This window comes from Vipera ursinii, assembly GCF_947247035.1.
Source record: "Vipera ursinii genome assembly, chromosome: 4".
Classification (NCBI taxonomy): domain Eukaryota; kingdom Metazoa; phylum Chordata; class Lepidosauria; order Squamata; family Viperidae; genus Vipera; species Vipera ursinii.
The window spans coordinates 96,384,457-96,403,817 of NC_139514.1; the positions used below are offsets into that span (position 1 = coordinate 96,384,457).

A 19,361-nucleotide genomic window follows, 5' to 3' on the forward strand; every position below is an offset into this window, starting at 1 on the left:
TCAGTTGCCAAGCACTCAAATCATGTGACCATGGAAGTGTTGGGATGGCTGGAACTCAAATGATTGCTTGTTATCACCGTTTGTTCAGCACTAAAGTAACTCAAATGGTCACTGAGTGAAAGGTTGTAGAATGAGGCATATCTGTAAGCAATGGTTTAATGTAGATCAGGGGTGTCAAACTCAATTTCATTGAGGGCCGCATCAGCATTGTGGTTGCCCTCAGGGGGCCGGGTGGGTATGGCCAGGGTGGGCGTGGCCTACTGGGTGGGCGTGGCTAGAGTGCGTATGGCCTACTGGGTAGGCGTGGCTAAAGTGCATATGGCCTACTGGGTGGGCGTGGCCAGCTCCACATCGTTGGCATCAAGGGTGCCTATGGGGGCCTGAGCAGGAGTGGGACAGATCTGAGGGTCTCTGGCAGAAGGAGGGTCTCTGGGCCAGGGCCAAGGCAGTGGGGACCGTTCCCTCACTCTTTCCAGGATGGCTTCGCGGGCCGCATGAAACCACTTCGCGGGCCGGATCTGGCCCCCGGGCCTTGTGTTTGACATGTCTGATGTAGATTGTTAGTGAATTTTTAATATTTTTGCTTGTATTGAAAAAATAAGAGTGTCGGAAAGACGAACAGTCTGATGCTTACTGGTATTTCTTTTGCAATGGCAAGGGTTTATTGTTTTATTTGCTATTTTGAGCTTAGTGTCTTTTTCACTATTTCATTGTGATCACTGAGGAGCAATGAAAGCAAAAGCCTTTCCAGATGGAGAAACCACTATAGTTGGAAAGAAAGATTACTTAAATGTTGTTTAGACAATTTGAGAAGATTTGTTCTTTCCAACTTTATCAGAAATATACTAACCTTTAATTAGAATGTTTGTCAAGTACATTTCTCTAATTCTTCTGTCTTGGTTGCATATTGTCTCTAATTAGTGCTTCAGTTTGAAGTTGGTGAGTAATAATCTTACTGGCCTTATCACCAGTTTTCCCAGTTGATTTGTCACTTTTCTCCAGCCTTTAAGTTTGATGTCATTTAGCAGACATGTAGTCACTCTTTTTGTTTTCTTTCACAAGGAGCCAAATTTTAAAATCTTGATGATTCTCCCCCCCCCAATTTAACTCTACAATTATAACATTGCAGATGTGTTTTTGCTGACAGTCACTTTCAATGAGGTTTTCTCCTTCCCCCACTAGTATCTAAGTTTGGTGTTTGGCTTTTTTTTTAAGCATACTGCCAACTATATTATTAATGGCTGTAGTATAGATGGCTCTTCTTTTTAATCTCCTGTGTAAGGACCATCTTTTAAAACAAGTTATATTTTTTTAAAAAAAAATACTTATTTAAGAGCAAGTTCAGCTTATGGCTAAAGCTTACATTGGGTTTCTTTTTTGCTTTTTAATTTAGTTCATTTAACTGGTCACCCATTTTTTTCTTACTGGGAGGTATTGCTGTAATGCTATGCATCAGAACAATCCAAAAACTGACTTTTGATAGCCTGACTACGTATGTGCTATTGAACATGTTTCCATTTGGCAGATTTATACACTCCCATTTATTCTTGTAACATGTGAGGAAGGAATGATAACAATAAGCTCATTTAAATGTCAATACCCTGACCTCATGTTCTCCCTAAACAAAACAGATTACTTGCAGTCTTCAAATTAGAATTTCTTAAAATACCAGTTTTTCATATATTCTTCACCTAGGACAATGGAAAAGAATCTTTCATTAAATTCCATTAATTCTTAATAAACCCTCACCTCATCTTAGCCTCAACTATCTACAGAAAAAGATCACTTCGTTAACATCATGGTAAAATCGTATAATGAATACATAAACTCTGTTGTACAGGAAACCTACAGATTGATATGCATGTCTATACTGTATACTTCCAACGTCTACTAAAAAGTTATCAGCAAATCGAGTACCGTAAGTGTAACCAGGCTCTATATTTCAACTATATTTGTTCTTACACACTTGATAAAGATATCAAGATTGAATTCAGGAGATTAAAATACCCATCTAACAAGATCAATAGGTAAATCAAATAGAGCCAGATCAATCCACAGGAAGGACTCATTAAAAACAGAATACAAAAACAGAACGGAACATCATTTGTTGTTACCTTGTTGAATTGTTGAATTCACAATTCAAGCCCCTCAGACCATTATTAATAAGCTATAATATAATGAGTTTGCATTGCTTCAAATTGTAATCACCTCGCCTGAACTATGCTTATACACACACATATGCACATATTGAGCAGGAGACACCCACAAAAAATGAAAGGACTGGGATAAAAAATTAATTAAATAGAAGTAATTAAAATTAATTTGCTGCAAAATAAGATACCCCATTTAAAAATGAATTATTTTTCCTACCTGTAAAGAGATTTCTACCCATTTAATCAGATCCCGCTGGCCTTTCTAGTGGTGGAACCCGAAGAAGGGCTTTGTCTGCTGTAGCCTCTGCCTTATGGAAGAGATTACAAACAGAGATTATCTGTTGGCTTTTCACACAGCTTTAAAAACCAGGCCTAGGCCTTGGAATGTGTGAAGGACTCCATTACTTGACTTTACTATTAATCGATCATCACGATTGCTGTTTATACTTATTTATTTTGTGGATGTTTTATGTCTTTTAAATTGTTTAAATTGTTTTAGAATAAAAGAATAAATATGCACTTTTGTGGTTTGATAGAATATTGTCACCCTTAGAAAATATTAGGCTATTAACTATAGCATACACTGTATTAAAAAGATGATACTGTACACAATAATAAGAACATCAGACTGATTGAATATCTTGGTAGGCATGCCTAAAAGAGTGATAAAGAGAATGACAACATTGCAACATAAAAACTGATATTGGAAGCTGTTGCCATTCCAGTGTCCAATCTGGTCCATGTCTCTCTGCCATTTAGCCACGTTCAAACAAAATTTTCAGAATTGTTTGATCAGTGTGTTAGATTGGAAACATAATGCCAGATTCTCACTTGATCTACCTATGAAAATGTATAAATGAAAAAAATGTACTTTTATACTGACCCTTTAGCTAGAAGTCCTCCCTGAACATGTTTTAAAAGATCCTTAATTCTGGCTATTTTACCAATGACGATACTCACAAGTTTCTTTTAAAGAAGAATTACCTATTGAAAACAAAGACTGACACAAATATAAAGAATGAAACTATTCAGGCATTTTTTAACAGTTAGAAAAGTGATTCATAAAGGTAATGATTACCTACATTTGCCTGAGACTGGCTAGAAATGTGAAAATTCAGGCCATGGTTAAGCCTGCTTGGATCTTGAAATAGATCACTAAGGAAATTGTTTTTTTTATCAGACTGAAAGATGGTAAAGAGAAAAATGTAAGCACAAGGGTTTTATATAGGTGGAAAAATTTTTAAGATGCTACAAGCAGTTTGTCTTCTGTTGATGTGGAGGAATATACAAATGGACTTGAAGAAAATAAGCAATAACTATTGGGAAGACTTCAACAGGAAAATGGGAAGATGTGAGAAAGGAACTCAAGAGTGTTCCCCCTTGATTTTCTTTGATTTAAGAGACAGGGAAGAAGCAACATTATCAGGCTTTAAAGATTTTGTTGTTACGGCCTGGATCAATAAAGTAGATTTTTTGTATGTCTTGTGGTGCCTGTTTCTTGACCTGGCGTACCTCAAAGGGCTGACACTTGATATGCAACCTTTAACAAATATGATCATCTGAGCACTTGCATAATGTGATGGACTCCAAGCATTTAAGAAAAAGTCTGTTTGGGCAAATTTCTCTCACTTTGGTGAATGTTTTCTTTAAATTGTGGTCTTTTTCTTTGTAAGATAATTATGTATCTCTGATTCTCTTAGGGACAATGTTACATATTTATATACTTAAAAATTACTGAAACTGGATGGGCTCTGAGGTAATTTTGATTTGAAATGGGTACGTCACACAACACTGTGGGTTGATTATTTAGTGTGTAATACAGTTACACCCTTCCACCCAAACATTACAAAGGACAGGATTTCCCTTAGAGGAGGAAAGATTCTGACAAAAGTATAAGGAAATGCCCTTTCTACTGAAAAGAGCTACAAAGAGAATTGCAAAAAAGGAAAAATACTTTTCTAATGTGAATGTAGTTAGAGAAGAAATTCTAGTGACAAAAGCATTGCTTTTGGTGTTGGCATATACTTTAATATTTTATATATACATATGTGTATGTGTGTGTATATATATATATATATATATATATATATATATATATATATATATATATACACACACACACACACAGTATATATATATATATATATATATATATATATATATATATATATATATATATATATATATATATATATATATATATATATATATATATTAGCATTTCACTTTCATGGTCTATTCAAGTATATTTTGAGACAGATTTGAACAATTACTCCTTTGTGTTTCTGTTCAGAATTAAAACTGATTATTTGCAGTAGATTTAAATCAGATTTTTTTTCTCATGTCAGACATATAACTTAGTACAATGTGCAAAAGATGGTAAGCATGGTTTTAAACCATTCATTGTTTGATTGCTAGAAATCAAAACTAGCTAGAAAGAATAGAGGAAGAGAAAATTGTTAATCTTTTCCCTGACCTGATAGAGGGGCTTTAGTTCTTATTTCTCTCCCTACTGTACCCTGGTAGATTAGCTGTTGCATGACAGCTGGGAAAGAGGCAGAATCTGGTGGAGCCTAACTCTTGGAAGAGTTAATGATGGTTACCAATATTCTGATTGAAAATGGTTGCTGGAAATAGAAAAATAAAAATGCAAAAATTAATAAATTCACTGTTAAAATAACAATGACAGTGTGTGTATGCTGTTCTTAGTATGAAAGTAAAGATAGTATAAAAAGACAATTAACTATAGTTTCAATATACATTACTCCCCCACCCTTTTATAACTGCTTTTTTTTTTACAAAGAAACCATATTGATGGAACAGACAATAATATTTGTAAAGACAGTGATTAAACTAATTATATAAATGTTGATAAATATTAAAGCTGCAGAAATATTTTGCTTTCAGAACGAGTTTCTACCTAGCTTGACCATAAAAAAATGAAACCCTATGGTAACTATGGTGAGGTTATCATATTTCATATTAGAATGAAATCTCAGTTTTAAAAAGTACAATAAAATAACTCAATTAGAATGTTTTAAAATTTCAAATATATTGGAAAAAATTCAGCATAGTTATCTTAAAAAAAAGTAAAAATCAGATTTGCTGAGAAAATAAATATGTTTCCCCCACATGTGTTGATAATTTACATATTTGATAGGGTAGAACTTCAGTGTAGATCAGGGGTGTCAAACTGCCGGCCCGCAGGCTGGACGCCTCATCCGGAGGCTGCACCCACCTCATTGCTGGCAATGGCAAAACCATCCCAATACGTTGTGCAACGTCACGTGACGTCGTGAGTTTGACATGTCTGGTGTAGATGAAGAACTTTCTTGGCATTTCATCAAGGGTCTTAATAAGATTGATATACCTGGAAAGTATAATGTATTTGACATTGAGTTAAGGAAGCATCTTAATCATATAATAAAGCCTTCATTTTAGTATAATATTTAGAATGGTGCTTATTTCAGTGATGTCACTGAAACAGCTAAGTTATCTTAAAATATGGTGGTGTAAAATTTTAAATGCACAGAGAGCTAATTATAAGTGCCATCTGTTAATTTTACTCCTTTTTTTGGCAAAGACCATTATAGAGATATTACATCCGACAAAATGTTATCCTTCAATTATGTACTTCGAACAAATACTTCATTTGTTCAGTGACCTTTTTTGTGTCACAAATACATGAAGTATGACAACTCTTAATGGAAAAATATTTGTGAAATAGTGTTTCTTAAGACTTAGTATTTCAAAGATGAAGTATTTCAGCTGCAATAGCACTTTATAATAAAACAAAATGATTAAATCCTTCCTTCCTTCCTTCCTTCCTTCCTTCCTTCCTTCCTTCCTTCCTTCCTTCCTTCCTTCCTCCCTCCCTCCCTCCCTCCCTCCCTCCCTCCCTCCCTCCCTCCCTCCGTTAGGGTGCACAGTAACATGGATGAGCACTTACTAAGCTAACTTGCTCTTTAAATGTACATATTTTATCATTATCTCGTCACATTCGCGAAGTTAAATATGCATTATATAAATCTGTTTTACTAGTCAGAGAAACTCTTGTACCACCTCTCCTTTTTGGTTTAACTGGGAGTGAGGGTATTCCCATGACAGCATGATCCTGAGTTGTTAGCAGCTATTTGTTGAGAGCATGCAATGATTCTACTGGTCCAGCTCTGCTATTATGCATGCTAAGCACTACAGAGATAAGTCTGTATGGAAAAAAACAACAACCCTGAAGTATCCATCTGCTCATTTCTGCTACATTGCATTGATGTAAGATTACGCTAATCTCATTGCTTGTCAGGACAGGTTAGTGAAAGCAGGCGTGTGGGTAAGACTTAGCTAGTCTGATTCTATGGAAGATTGTAGACTGCTCCTGTACATGCCATGTTAAGTGTAGCAGAACGAGCTGATTATCAGCCAGCTTTTTGAAATTCAGTCAAAATGCTTTTGTATTTCTAGATTAAAAGTTGTTCTCTTTTTAAAAGTCATTTCCCCAAAACAAATGTATTGTTATCTGTCCATCTATCCAATCTATTTTAGCCATTACCTGCAATTGGTTGATTTTGTTGTGTATCTTATTTTCTGCAATAAATAATAGACATATAGATTCTGTACATCTTGTGTGACAAAGAGGATCATCCATATTCCGTATTGTAAATTAACATTTCCACCCCCCCACCCCAATTTTTGTTTTTAGGTTGAGATATTAGAAAGTTTAGTTGTGTTGCTACTGACTGACTGACTGACTGACAGTTCTTAACCTTGCAGGTTGAACATCCCATCACAGAATGCATTACCGGTTTGGATCTAGTCCAAGAAATGATCCGTGTTGCTAAGGGATACCCTCTCAGGCACAAGCAGGCTGATATCCCCATCAACGGCTGGGCAGTTGAATGTCGAGTGTATGCGGAGGTAAAAAATAACTGTTAATAGCTGGAAGGAGAATTGCTGTAGAAGAAACTTGTTAGGTGTTGGGAGAGGCTAAGATTTATTTTTGTCTTGTTCCATTCTATGTGCAGGAATGGTTTTTCTTTTTCATTCATTTTATAAAATTCTTAGATCAGAGGCAGCTACATAACATATTGGGGAAAAAGATTATAGTGGTATTTCAACATTTCATACAATATTGCTTATTTGTGAAAGCAAAGGCAATGTACTGAGCCCTTTTTTAAAAAAAATCAGTCTGAAAAGAAAATGTGGTTGCTGTACATTTCCAACAGATATTATAGACTATATATCTATAGTAAACTATATGGCTAAATATTATAGCCAATAGTAGTACTTTAAAACATCCCTTTTTATTTGGAATGGATCAAGTGAACTTTTATATATTGTGCCATTGGGATTTGAAATCAAAAGTTGATTTCTGTTTTACGGTGAGTGTTAGAATAATTTCTTCAGTTCTCTTTATATTGGATAAAACATATTATTTTTTTCTGTTTACTCTTTCCTTCTGATACAATTTACATGTCAAATACAATTTACATGTCTGAGAATTTGAATAATACAATAATGTGGAAATTTTATCTATATGTTTCGGTCAAACAGTATAAATTGCATTTATATTGGGATGCATGCCTTAAATATAATAGTGTTATTAATTTGTACAGGGTATGATCCTGAAAACCCTGAGTGTTGTGTACAATTCCAGAAGAACTTGTCTGCGGAGTATTACTGTGTGTGCATGTGTGTGTGAATGTGGCGAATATGCGCCCCTGCTATTGTGCTTTCTTTTAGAAAGATTGCCATTGCTTTAATAAAGGCACAGCAGGGAGTTTTTAGCTTTAACAAATCTTCCATGACTTGAATGGAAGAAGCAGTTTCATAACCCTACTAATATAAGTCATTTTGAAAACAAAATATAGTTGGTCCATATTTAAAGTGGAGGAAATCCTTAGTTTCCCAGTGGCTTAACCTTGCTTCTGTGCTTTGTCTTACAAAGTTAATACCACTCTGTCTGTGTTTTGAATTTAATTTCAGGACCCTTATAAATCTTTTGGTCTGCCCTCTATTGGCAGATTGTCTCAATACGAAGAGCCCCTGCAGGTCCCAAATGTAAGTAATTCTGATGTTTTATTGTTTCTTATTTTCAAAGCATGAAGAAACCATAGATTTCATATTATTTTGCAGATTTGGAAGACTTTAGGGCTCCCTAAGGCTGGTTGTCCTCAACTATTTCTATAAACCAAGGAGGAAGATAGTTAATTATATTAATTAGTGGTAATTAGAAATGAATTGTAGTGTACCCAAAACAAACATAAACAAACCAACCCCCAAAAGTCATGTATACTGGGACGTACATCTAAATAAACTCAACCATTCTACATGGTCATTCTTTAAAGTGTTGGACTAGCCATGACATAATTCTGGCTTTTATAATGGAATGCTCCTCTTTCTTTAGATTTGAAGCTTTTTGAAAGATGAAAGGCAATTTTCTATACTTAATGACAAGTGCTTTATTATACTGTAGAAAGTTCTTTTAGGAGTTCTTGTTTAATTGGTTGTTACACAAAGGCAAGTGCATTTCTGTTCTTCAAGGTAGTCAAAATATTAAGTGCATAAGCATGGAATGGTGTTGGCTTTGTGAAATGACAAAGGGGATATGACTGTAAATATGATTATTTACCATTATTAGTTACATGGGGAAAATGGGGAAATGTTATATTCCAGAATTTTAAATTCGGTGAAACTGAATCTAGGATTTATTTGATTTGTAAAATTGTTTTTGCCTATATGCTTCCTATAGAAGTTTGACCTTTTGTGGGGGGACTTTAAGAATTTAATCTGTGTTTAAAAGCAGAAGTACAACATGTAAAGGTTTATTAAATTCTATATGATATTAAATGGAAGATTCAAACACACGTTACAAAATGTGTCTTAAGCATGTTTAATAAAAACCAAATGAACTAAGGAAGAATTTCCATTAATTACTCTGGGGGTGGGTTGAGGTTTTTCACTATGGTGTAATAGCTAACAGGATGTCAAATATTTTGCCCTTGCAAGTTTTTGCAATTTGCAATATTCTGAACATGAGACCTGTTGAAAGAACAAGTGATAATGGACAAACTCTACCTCCTATGGTCTTTGTCCCACCAAATCTTTCTTCAATTAATGCTGCAGCAGGAGTTTTATGTAATAACATTTGCACTTATGAGCCATCCAGAGAAAGAAAAAAACAATTAAAATACCTTAAATGTTCTGCTTACTGCTGTTATTTGCTTGTGCGAATGTTGCATGTCAGCTAAATGGATCACAAAATAGATAAAGTGATTGGGTGCAAGAGAGTGCATGCTAAGCTTTGTCTATCATTATTGCTGGGAGCAATCAAATTGATGCCAGCAGGACAGTAGATGCGTTGACAGCTGTAATTATGTATCTCCATGGTGATCACTTTTGGCCTGTCATGGAGGCCTGCAAGTCCCCTCCTTTGCAAGCATTTAATCAGATTGGGCTGTCACTTGTCAGGTAGACATGGTGGGTTGGGAGCTGTGCTTAGGGGAGAGGTGAATTGAAAATGAAGGGTGGGAGATGCCTGATAGATTCACATGCTCCATCATGATACCGAGGGAAGAAATTTTAATTATGTTGGATGCCTAAGAGTAATGATTTTTGAGGATTTCATATGAAGTGCCTGGACCTTTCCCTTTTGGTGTGCTCTCACCACTGTGTTAAAATAGCACTTTTTTTTTGCAAATTGTGTTGGTTTGTTTTTCTTTTTATAAGCAGCAGGGCACATTTGAAATTAAGAGATTATGCTGCCAGTGGTATGTATCCTATAAATTTATGGCATTAGTACAGTAAACATTTCTTAGCATTTCCCTTATAAAGATTAATCGTTTCTTCTATTTCCAAAATTAACCAAAAGAGAATTATTTGCCAAAAGAGAAAGGTATAGTCAGAGAGGTCTAGTGATTAAAGCATCAGGCTAGAAGCCAAGAAACTGAGTTCTAGTCCTGCCTTAAGCAAGAAAGCCAGTCAACTTGTCTCAGCCCAACCCACTCACAGGGTTGTTGTGGAGAAAATAGGAGAGGAAGGGATAGTAGGTATGTTTGCTACCTTGAGTCATTCATAGAAATAACAATGGCAGGATATAAATAAACAATAAATAAAAATAGTACAGACGTACAGTTGCATTTGGTGATTAGGACTCCAGACTTGCAATGGTTATGGAATGTTTTTTTTAATTTAATGTAAGCTTAATAGAGTTTATGTATGGGCTCAGCCTTGCCACAAACGAAGTAACAAAATATATCCTTGTTTATCTGACTCATTTTTAAGACCTCTGGCAGCAAACACTTAAAGCAGTGTTCCTCATTATAGGCAATTATCAGCTATGCTCATTTAAGAACATAAGTGGTACTCTGCTGGATTAGATCTCTGGCCTATTTAGTCGTCCAGCAAGCTCTTCTCAAAGTGGGAAACCAAATGCACAAGAAAGCCTACTAGGCTCTAAGTTGAAAGCCTTCAGAGACAGTCAGAATGCCATCAAGACTAATGGCCATTCAGCTCTCCAAATTCTTCAGCTATTATGATCATTGCTGCGAATTTTGAGAATTGAAATGCACACATCTAGATATTGGTCATGTTGAGGAGCTCTTGGGGTTAATGCTTGTGCATGAAATGGAGAACATGCTCTTAACCTCAGTGTTGTGATCCTGTGGCAATTCTATTGCATAGATTCATACTTGGCCTTCAGAAAAAGGTGACTAGATTTTTCATACGAAACAGTAGTGCTGACCTTTATGTTGATAGGAAACATTATTTTCTTATTATTCTAATAAAATAAACAGGCTTTCTCAGCCTTCACAACTTAAGATGTTAATATATTAGCCGTATTGTAAATACAACAAAAATGATTAATAGTCAAGTCCACTGAAATTTAAAAATAGCTTTCACTTTTTAACGGTTTACTTATAATCCTGTATTTTTTTTCCATATCTGGTATGTTGTATATACATATTTACCTTTAAAGTGTCTCAGAGTTTGCTTGATCCTAAACAGAATTAACTACAAAATTATGTTTTTCTCATACTGTGGACAGAGACTTGAAAATCCTGAAGTTAATAACTATCTGCTGTTACCGTTAAACTTCATTTTAAATAACCTAATATTGATTTATGTAACATATTTTGGTGTACTTGCATAAATAATATTGTATTTTTCAAAAAACAAATATACTAACCAAAGGCAATTACAGGAATAAAAACATATGTAGAATATAACAAAATTACTGGCACCAAGTTTTACTATTTTACTGGAAATTAGGATTAAATGTAGTATGTTTGCTCAAGACTATATATAAAAAAAAGGTAAAGGTTCCCGTGCACATGCGTGGTAGTCGTTTCCAACTCTAGGGGCCGGTGCTCATCTCTGTTTCAAAGCCGAATAGCCAGCGCTTGTCCGAGGACGTCTCCGTGGTCATGTGGCCGGCATGACTAGATGCTAAAGGCTCACGGAACGCTGTTACCTTCCCACCATAGTGGTCCCTATTTTTCTACTTGCATTTTGACGTGCTTTCGAACTGCTAGGTTGGCAAGACTACACACACACACACACACACACACACACACACACACACACACACAATCAGATTGAAAATTGACTATATATTTTCTTTTAAATTGTTTTAAATTTTGATTCTCTGTCAGTTTATTTCCATATATTGTGCAGCTAAGCAAAATATCCACTAGTCTCAGGAAACATTAATAACATCAGCCACTTCCTATTTTTAAGAAGAGATTAGCATAGGAAGCCCTTAAGAAGAAGATTGCACTGTAAAGTTCACAAGGGTTTCTGGAAAAAAATAGAACTGTTCAGTAAATAAAATTCTTCTTTTACGTGTGTAACAGCACTGTTTTACTATCTGTTACAGTAAATAACTTACAGTATCTTATATGACCAGTATGGAATCTTAAATAGAATGTAATATACTGAATGGCATTAAAGATGCTTTTTCCAAAAGGCAATTGGACTTTCTTGCTTTTTCTCCCCCTTCAAAAATGTTTTATTTCTCATCCAAGAAGCTTCCATGACCTAGATGACTAAGAATCTCTATAGACATTCAGACATCATTAACAATTTTTTTGCACTTAAAACTTTTAAAAGTTTTCATTTATCTTGCAGTTTAATATTTGCAATTTCTTAATCGCCACAGCCCTGCTATGTTAGCTTGCACATAATAGTGCATGTTTGGAACATCAAAGGCATAACATTTAAATGATTGCTGCCACGTTGTTGCGTAACAAATCTTGTTTCATGAAGAAATATATTCCCTTTTTGGTTACTCTGGCTTCCTTTTTAATTCTTTAGCTTAGAATTTTTGAAGAGAGGTATGTTTATATCAGAAAGTTATTTTGTTCCCTTTCCTTTGTTCTGTTCTTAAAATTCTAATTTTTAAATATATATTTTGATTCCTTTCAAACCTCAGTAGCTGTGCCTACATATTTTCTCTTCTCCTGTGGAATGAGGATTGCTAAAACCATTGTTCTGATGACTGGGCATTTCTGAGGCATCTTGTTTGTTTTCTAAAGAAGGTGCTTGACAGTTGCTGTTAGAATTAAGAACCCTGCGTTAGTAAATGTGTAATTATAAGGCACAATTCATCTTTTTTCATCATGAAAAAATGTGATGCAGTTTTCATAGAGTAAAGCCTATTAGGACATGTCATTTGGATAATAAAGTCATCAGTGTGACCTCATGTGGATATTGTAGACAAGAGGTTCTACATCTGGTCCCTTGATAATTGCCTAAATTAAAATCTAAAAGCCTAACAGCCGTTGGGTTGACCTCTTTCTGCCTTGTTGCAGACAGATGAACTGCTGTTTTATTACAAAAAATTCTTTTCCCCAGGTGAAGATTGAAGGGAGTTTCTAAGCAACTTTCCCTCAGCCCTCCAAATCCAAATGCAATATTTTTGTGTTATATCTCTTTCATCCATTCAGGTTTAGTTTTTCTTCTCAAAATTGTCAGTCTATTAAATTTTCTTGTTTTTTTTTAAAGAAAAGTGTATGTGTTGCAGTTAACATGCTTTACAAATTTCAAAAACAAATGTATCAATGACTTATTCTAGAATTAGTTATTTAATAGTTAATGTTTATTTTTAATGTGCAGCCTGATAAAAAGTAAATACATTAAAATTATATGAATTAATAACACTTAAGTTTTGTTGGTTAATTAACAGTTACTAGATTCTTCAAACAGTTCAGTAGTTACCAGAGACTTGTGGTATGTGTGTGTGTGTATGTGTGTATTCATGACATGCCTCCATACGTCCATACATTTATCTTTCCCACCCAGTCTGAGACTTTAAAAAAACCTGTTTAAAACTGTAACTTTGCAAAAAATTCTCTGAACATCACTAGAACTGCATACGAGAGAAATGCAGGTTTTAGATGAGAGTGAAAAAGAAAAGGAAATAGTTGCATTTGTGAAAGTTAGAAACCAAGAATTAATAGAGGCTAGCTTATCAGCTCTAAAGTTTCTTTTTGATATGCCTGAGTATTCTTCTGGAGTAGTAAAATACTGGGTATAGTAACAAATACATGATATAATTACAGAAAACAGATTCTTTTTGTGAAAGATGTTGGTAAAATCAATAACTACAAACATGTTTTATGGCAATGGTGAATTCCCTAGTGGAGGATTTATTTATTTATTTATTTATTATTGGGACTTATATGCCGCCCTATCTCCCGAAGGACTCAGGGTGGCTAACAACAATAAAACACAATAATACAAATGTTAAAAAAGATTAAACTAACAAGCCCCAGTGACAAAATATTAAAAACATTTTCTTTTTAAAAAACCCTATCATCAGTCCAGGTCAGCCTGATGGAAAAGAAATGTTTTGAGGTCGCGACGAAAGGACCGGAGATCTGGGGCCATCCGGAGCTCAAGGGGAAGCTGATTCCACAGGGCAGGCGCTCCCAGGGCAGGCGCTTTGTCTTATGGCCAGGCGCTCCACAGGGCAGGCGCTTTGTCTTGTGGCCCATTGCAATAAATGCAACTTTCAAAGAAAAGAATAATGGCTACACTTACTACTACTACTACTAATAATAACTAACCCTATCCTCTTTATTATAAAACTAATTTATCTCAATTTGTTCTAGGTTCGTGTTGACAGTGGCATACAGCAAGGAAGTGAAATCAGTATTTATTATGATCCCATGATTTCAAAAGTGAGTTAATTTTTTATCAGTCAAAATACACATGCTCATGCTATTTTTAAAAATGCATATATATTGACTAGTGTAATTTCCTTAAGAAAGCTAAAGAGATTCCTTCTTTTGGTAAAATCTTTGCTATAGTGATCCACTGAAAGTTATTTCATGATGGTTACCTCTTGAAATGTACTTTTGTTTCATTCTGTGTGTAACAGGATAGCATTTCAGTAGAATACATATGTCATGATATAAAATTGTTTCAGGGATGTCATTATTTAAAAAATAGTTTTATTTTGGAATACAAAAATCTTATGTCTTTGTTACCACAAACTTTTAAAATGTGAATTATAAGAAAAATGAGAAAATTAGGCAATTCATCACAGTGTTCTGTGAAGATAAATCCTTTTGTCTTTGTCATACTTTTTAGCTTTCAGTTTTTAGTGATATCTGAGTTAACCGTGTTTTACACTTTTTAAGTCAAGATATAAACAAGCCATTACTATTCCCTTTTCTTTATGTCTTTGATCAAGACACAATTAAACCCGAACATTTCTAATAAACTGTTAATTCCTATTTATCTACATTGGGACATTATGATTACAAGGTTCTGAAAAGTCACAATCTTGAATCATGATTGTTTTCATAACCTGGTTTGTTTTGTAGTAGTAATTGAAGCTTGCTACTTTGTAAGAGCACTAGTTAGAGCCTTCCATTCTTAACTGAAAAGTGCAAAAAACTAATTCTTATTCTGATTAATAATCTCGAGTTGTGGCATCCTGGCTTAGATGTTTAACCTGAAGATGCTGAAAACCATAGTAGAATGAACTACTAATACTTGTGGACTCTCACAAACCTCATGGCTTCTAATATATCTTAAAAGTGTTAAAAACAGTCTTGTTTTTGTTAATGACTGTAGTTTAATGTTTTGCTGGATATAAACCTCAATTTCTTATCAACATTGGCATATTCTGTTCCTTTAACTGTGTGGAATTGGAAGTTTCAAAATTAATTAACTGGACAATGTTTGGTTATCACAACAAGCTGTAGCTAATTTGAAACAGAAGGAAAAGATTCTGATTTTTTTTTCATAATTAGGCTGGATGAGAGGACTACTGTGCTACAAAGAAAAAGAACCCTGTTATATCAGGCCAAGGCCCATTGTAGTCGAACAAGTTGTTTCCCACAGTAGCCAAATTAGATTATTGTAGAGTGGTCTCAGACAAGAGATAGAGATATACTTCTCACTATTTCCCCTCTACATTTAGTATGTGGGAGCATATTACCTCAGGTCAGGAGTAATATTGCACCTTCAGTAATGAAAATCCTTGATATATCTGATGTTCATGAATATATCTTGACTCTTTTTAAAACCATCCAAATTATTCGCTATCACCAGACATTTGTAATGAATTCCACAGGTTTGTTTGTTATTAATTCAATTGATATGGTTGCCCATCTCACCAAAGGAACTCTGGATGGCTAACCCAGCGCAAAGTAACTACTGTTCCTCCCCCTATATATAAAACCTTCAGTGGCAGCTGGGATAAAACCCAGATTAAATTCTTTTTACTGCCTGAGTTAATTTTCCTCTTTTTTGTTGTTGTAATATACTTCCTATTTTCCAGAAGAAAACTTTACAGAAGTTTATTTTGTAACACGAAACTGTAATAGAAGATTTTCCAGATAATTATGTTGGTATTTTTGTTAGTATGGTAGATACTTCTTTGTATTGTAGAACTGTGGTCTTTGTTGCTTGGTGGCCTGGCTAGGGGGAGAGGGGAACCAGGCAGCGTGAGTGGTGGCTTGGTACATGCTCATGCGCACGTTTTGACTTGTGCAAGTGGCATGTCAGCACTCATATGTGCATATACAGATTTGTGCGAGTTGAGCTCCATGCCCACCGCTGCTTGGGCAAGTTGAGCTGTGTGTGCGTGTGTGCATGCTAGCCCACTGCTTGTGTGGCCTGGTTCCAAACAGGCGATGGCCCGGGAGTGGGCTGCAGTCCTGGGGTTGGGGAACCGTGTTGTAAAATACATTCAGCTGAACCTTATTACCTTATTTTTCAGTTGTCCTCTAGCCATTATAATTCAAAGCATCTCTCTCTCTTGTTTTTGGTTTCTTTTATTTTAATTATCTATTTTGAGAAGTTTCACAACTTATATTCAAGTGTAACTATGTTTGCACCGAGTTAACAACTTTCCTTATATACAAAAACTAGCTATAACATCATTGCAATCAGGATTCCTTATTGGCTTTACAATATCTTACAGTAATGCATAAACACCAGTTGTAAGTTTTAATTTAGAATTGCATCTTCTTTATTGAAGACATCTGCAATTGAGAAGCAAATTATCATTATGAAAAGGAAGTAATCTCTCAGGAGGAGAAAATAGAACTAGCAAAACGTTTGGGCAAAAGTCTGATAGATTTCCAGATGAATGGGACATAAGTTTTATAGGTATATTAACAGCTATATTGTTAGGGGTATATAATAAATAATTTAATCTTTCTATATTTCTCCTATCATTTTATGTGACCTATATTACAGTATGGGAAAGACCTTCCTGGGTATGCAAGCTACAGATTAGAATCTTGGCTCTTGGTGGATGTTTAATTGCAGTACTATCCAGGAAGCCACAGAAAGTAATACCATTGATAATTCCCCATCTCGATTTGGATTTATAAAAAATAGACAAGCATTTGATAATCCATTCTAGACTTATATTTTAGACACTGAAGTAGATAAATGACTACCGATAGAAAAGAATATTTGTAGCTCAGAGTTGAACTTTGGGGTTCGTAGTGCTGTCTGAGCTTCATGGTTTTCTTGCAGACATTTTATAGTATATAAAAATAGTATATAAAAATAAAAGCAAACCTCACTCCCTTCTAGCACTGATGAGGTTACCTGGTTTGGTAATAAAATGTCTGCAAGAAAACCACGAAGCTCAGAAAGCACTAAGGGCCCCACAGATAAATTCATACGTAGAAATTTGCCCCAAATGTTAATATATCCAGTCAGAGTATAAACAAAGTCCCAGATAAAGAGGTTTATTCTTTTACAAGCCTCTGAAAATACTTTCACTCTTTCAGAATCACTCTCCACATTTTGATCAGGCATGATCATGAATTTAAAATTGTGACCAGATGTTGATTTTTATCAAAGAATTAGATTTTCTACTGTTTTCTGATATGTTAGATTTTATATCATCTTTGATATAAAAGAGAAGAAATTCCACAAATTCCCTCCCCTTACTTTCTGTTGAGTTGTATCCAGGATTGTCTCTGTTTCACTGAATCTCTCTGCTTTACCAGATTTCTCTTACACCCACAGAATCTGTGTTCTATTCTGTGGCTCAGTTCTCTTAACTCCCCACTCCCCACCCTGCCAGCTTGCTTGGTCTTCTGGCATTAGCATGTGGCTCAGCGAAGGGTATTTTTTAAAAAACAAACAAACAACATTCTTTCAATTTCCTTTGTGATATTCCCAGTGTTTATTGGTAGGACGGGATTATTCAGTGCACCCTAATTTTATTTTAAGCATAAACACAAATAAAAAAATACCATCTCTTCCCAGTCTCAACCTAACAACAGCAGTATCACTTCCAACCCATTGTGTCTTTTGCTGTCCTACTACATACTGCACCCTCAAAAAAGTTGGGATCGTTCTTTACTGTTTTATCACATGAGTGGTCAGAAATCATGTAACTATCAATTCTGTAGTTGCCGGTTTGTCAGAAATTAATAAATGGTCTCATAAAATTACCAGATGTAGAGTTCAGTATAGTACTGTAGTAGTATGTTTGAACTGTATCCTGCAAGTACTTAGGAAAAAAATTAGAAATATGTATATAACGTATGCTTTAAATATCAGGTTCCTAATTTTGGAAAAAACTTATAGATACAGTATGCAGTGAGGGTTGTATGTTGTCATGCCTTCTTCACTTGGCAAAGATACTAGATAAAATTCTGACTTAACAGAAATCATAAAGGTTGAGGAATAAACGTATGTGTTGAAACTTCATAATATTAAAAAGGAATTACGAAATAGGCAGCATATTTGAAACAAAAAGATGTTGGTTGTGATAGAGTTCATTCTTTTTAATATGTGTTCTAGCTAATCACCTATGGATCCAACAGAAATGAAGCTTTGCAAAGAATGGAAGAAGCCTTGGATAATTATGTTATAAGAGGTAAATTAAAAGTATAATTATTCTAGGTATCATAGCTTATTTAACTGTCTTTAATCTTTTAGATTAGTTCTATTTTAATGGAGTTTAAGCTAACTTTATAATGTTATGTTATATGCTTCCTGTATTGGTTCTAATGTTTTATAATACTGTATGATATTTGTTATCGTTCTGATCAATGACTTACTTACTTCCAAAATGGAACAATTTGGGAGCAGTATACAAACATCTTTAAATGAAGCATTGATCTCATTGCATCAGCAGTAACACAATTAGTTATTCAGATATTTTCTGTATAAGGACAATTGAGTCTTATAAGCCTAAAATATTATTTTTTGTCAAATAAAGCATTATTTATAATGCACTAAAGTTTCTCTTCCCATTCTATAGAAGAATTAGAATTTAATTCTTTTTCCACTCTTGTTAAAATTTGAGTATCAAATTGTTTCATCACTAACAATATTTTATCAAGAATAATGGGGAGGAAGTTACCATAGGATTTATTAATTGGCTGTAGTAGATTAGGTATTTCTGAAAATATTGCAAGCCAGTTGGGATGTTAGTAGGTGTTGTAAATACTGCCGTTTATCCATATGAGGCAAACAATATTTGCACTGAAGTGAAAAATGATTTTAAAAATTGTCATTTTCTTCTATTAATTAAAGTATAAATCTCAGTTTCCAACCAAATTTTTCATATAATTACTTAATAGTATCAAAGCAAGAGAAAAATAATCAAAATAATCACTTTCCAGAGATAATGCACCATAATGTTTGAGATGATTTAATGGTAAATAAGATGTTATTTTGACATCAAGAGAGTTCAGCTAGCTCAATTTTGCAAACATTTCACAATAT

General features: G+C 34.5%; 1 protein-coding gene across 1 annotated transcript in view; it reads left to right on the plus strand.

Annotated features, from left to right (window-relative positions):
* Positions 1 to 19,361, plus strand: part of PCCA (propionyl-CoA carboxylase subunit alpha) — a gene marked incomplete at its 5' end in the record, with an annotated part of 236,024 nt that overhangs the window by 89,194 nt on the left and 127,469 nt on the right. The window contains 4 exons of the mRNA XM_083361299.1: positions 6,921 to 7,064; positions 8,133 to 8,207; positions 14,261 to 14,329; positions 18,432 to 18,507. Of these exons, the coding sequence (XP_083217425.1) occupies positions 6,921 to 7,064; positions 8,133 to 8,207; positions 14,261 to 14,329; positions 18,432 to 18,507 (364 nt within the window). The remainder of the gene's footprint in view (positions 1 to 6,920; positions 7,065 to 8,132; positions 8,208 to 14,260; positions 14,330 to 18,431; positions 18,508 to 19,361) is intronic.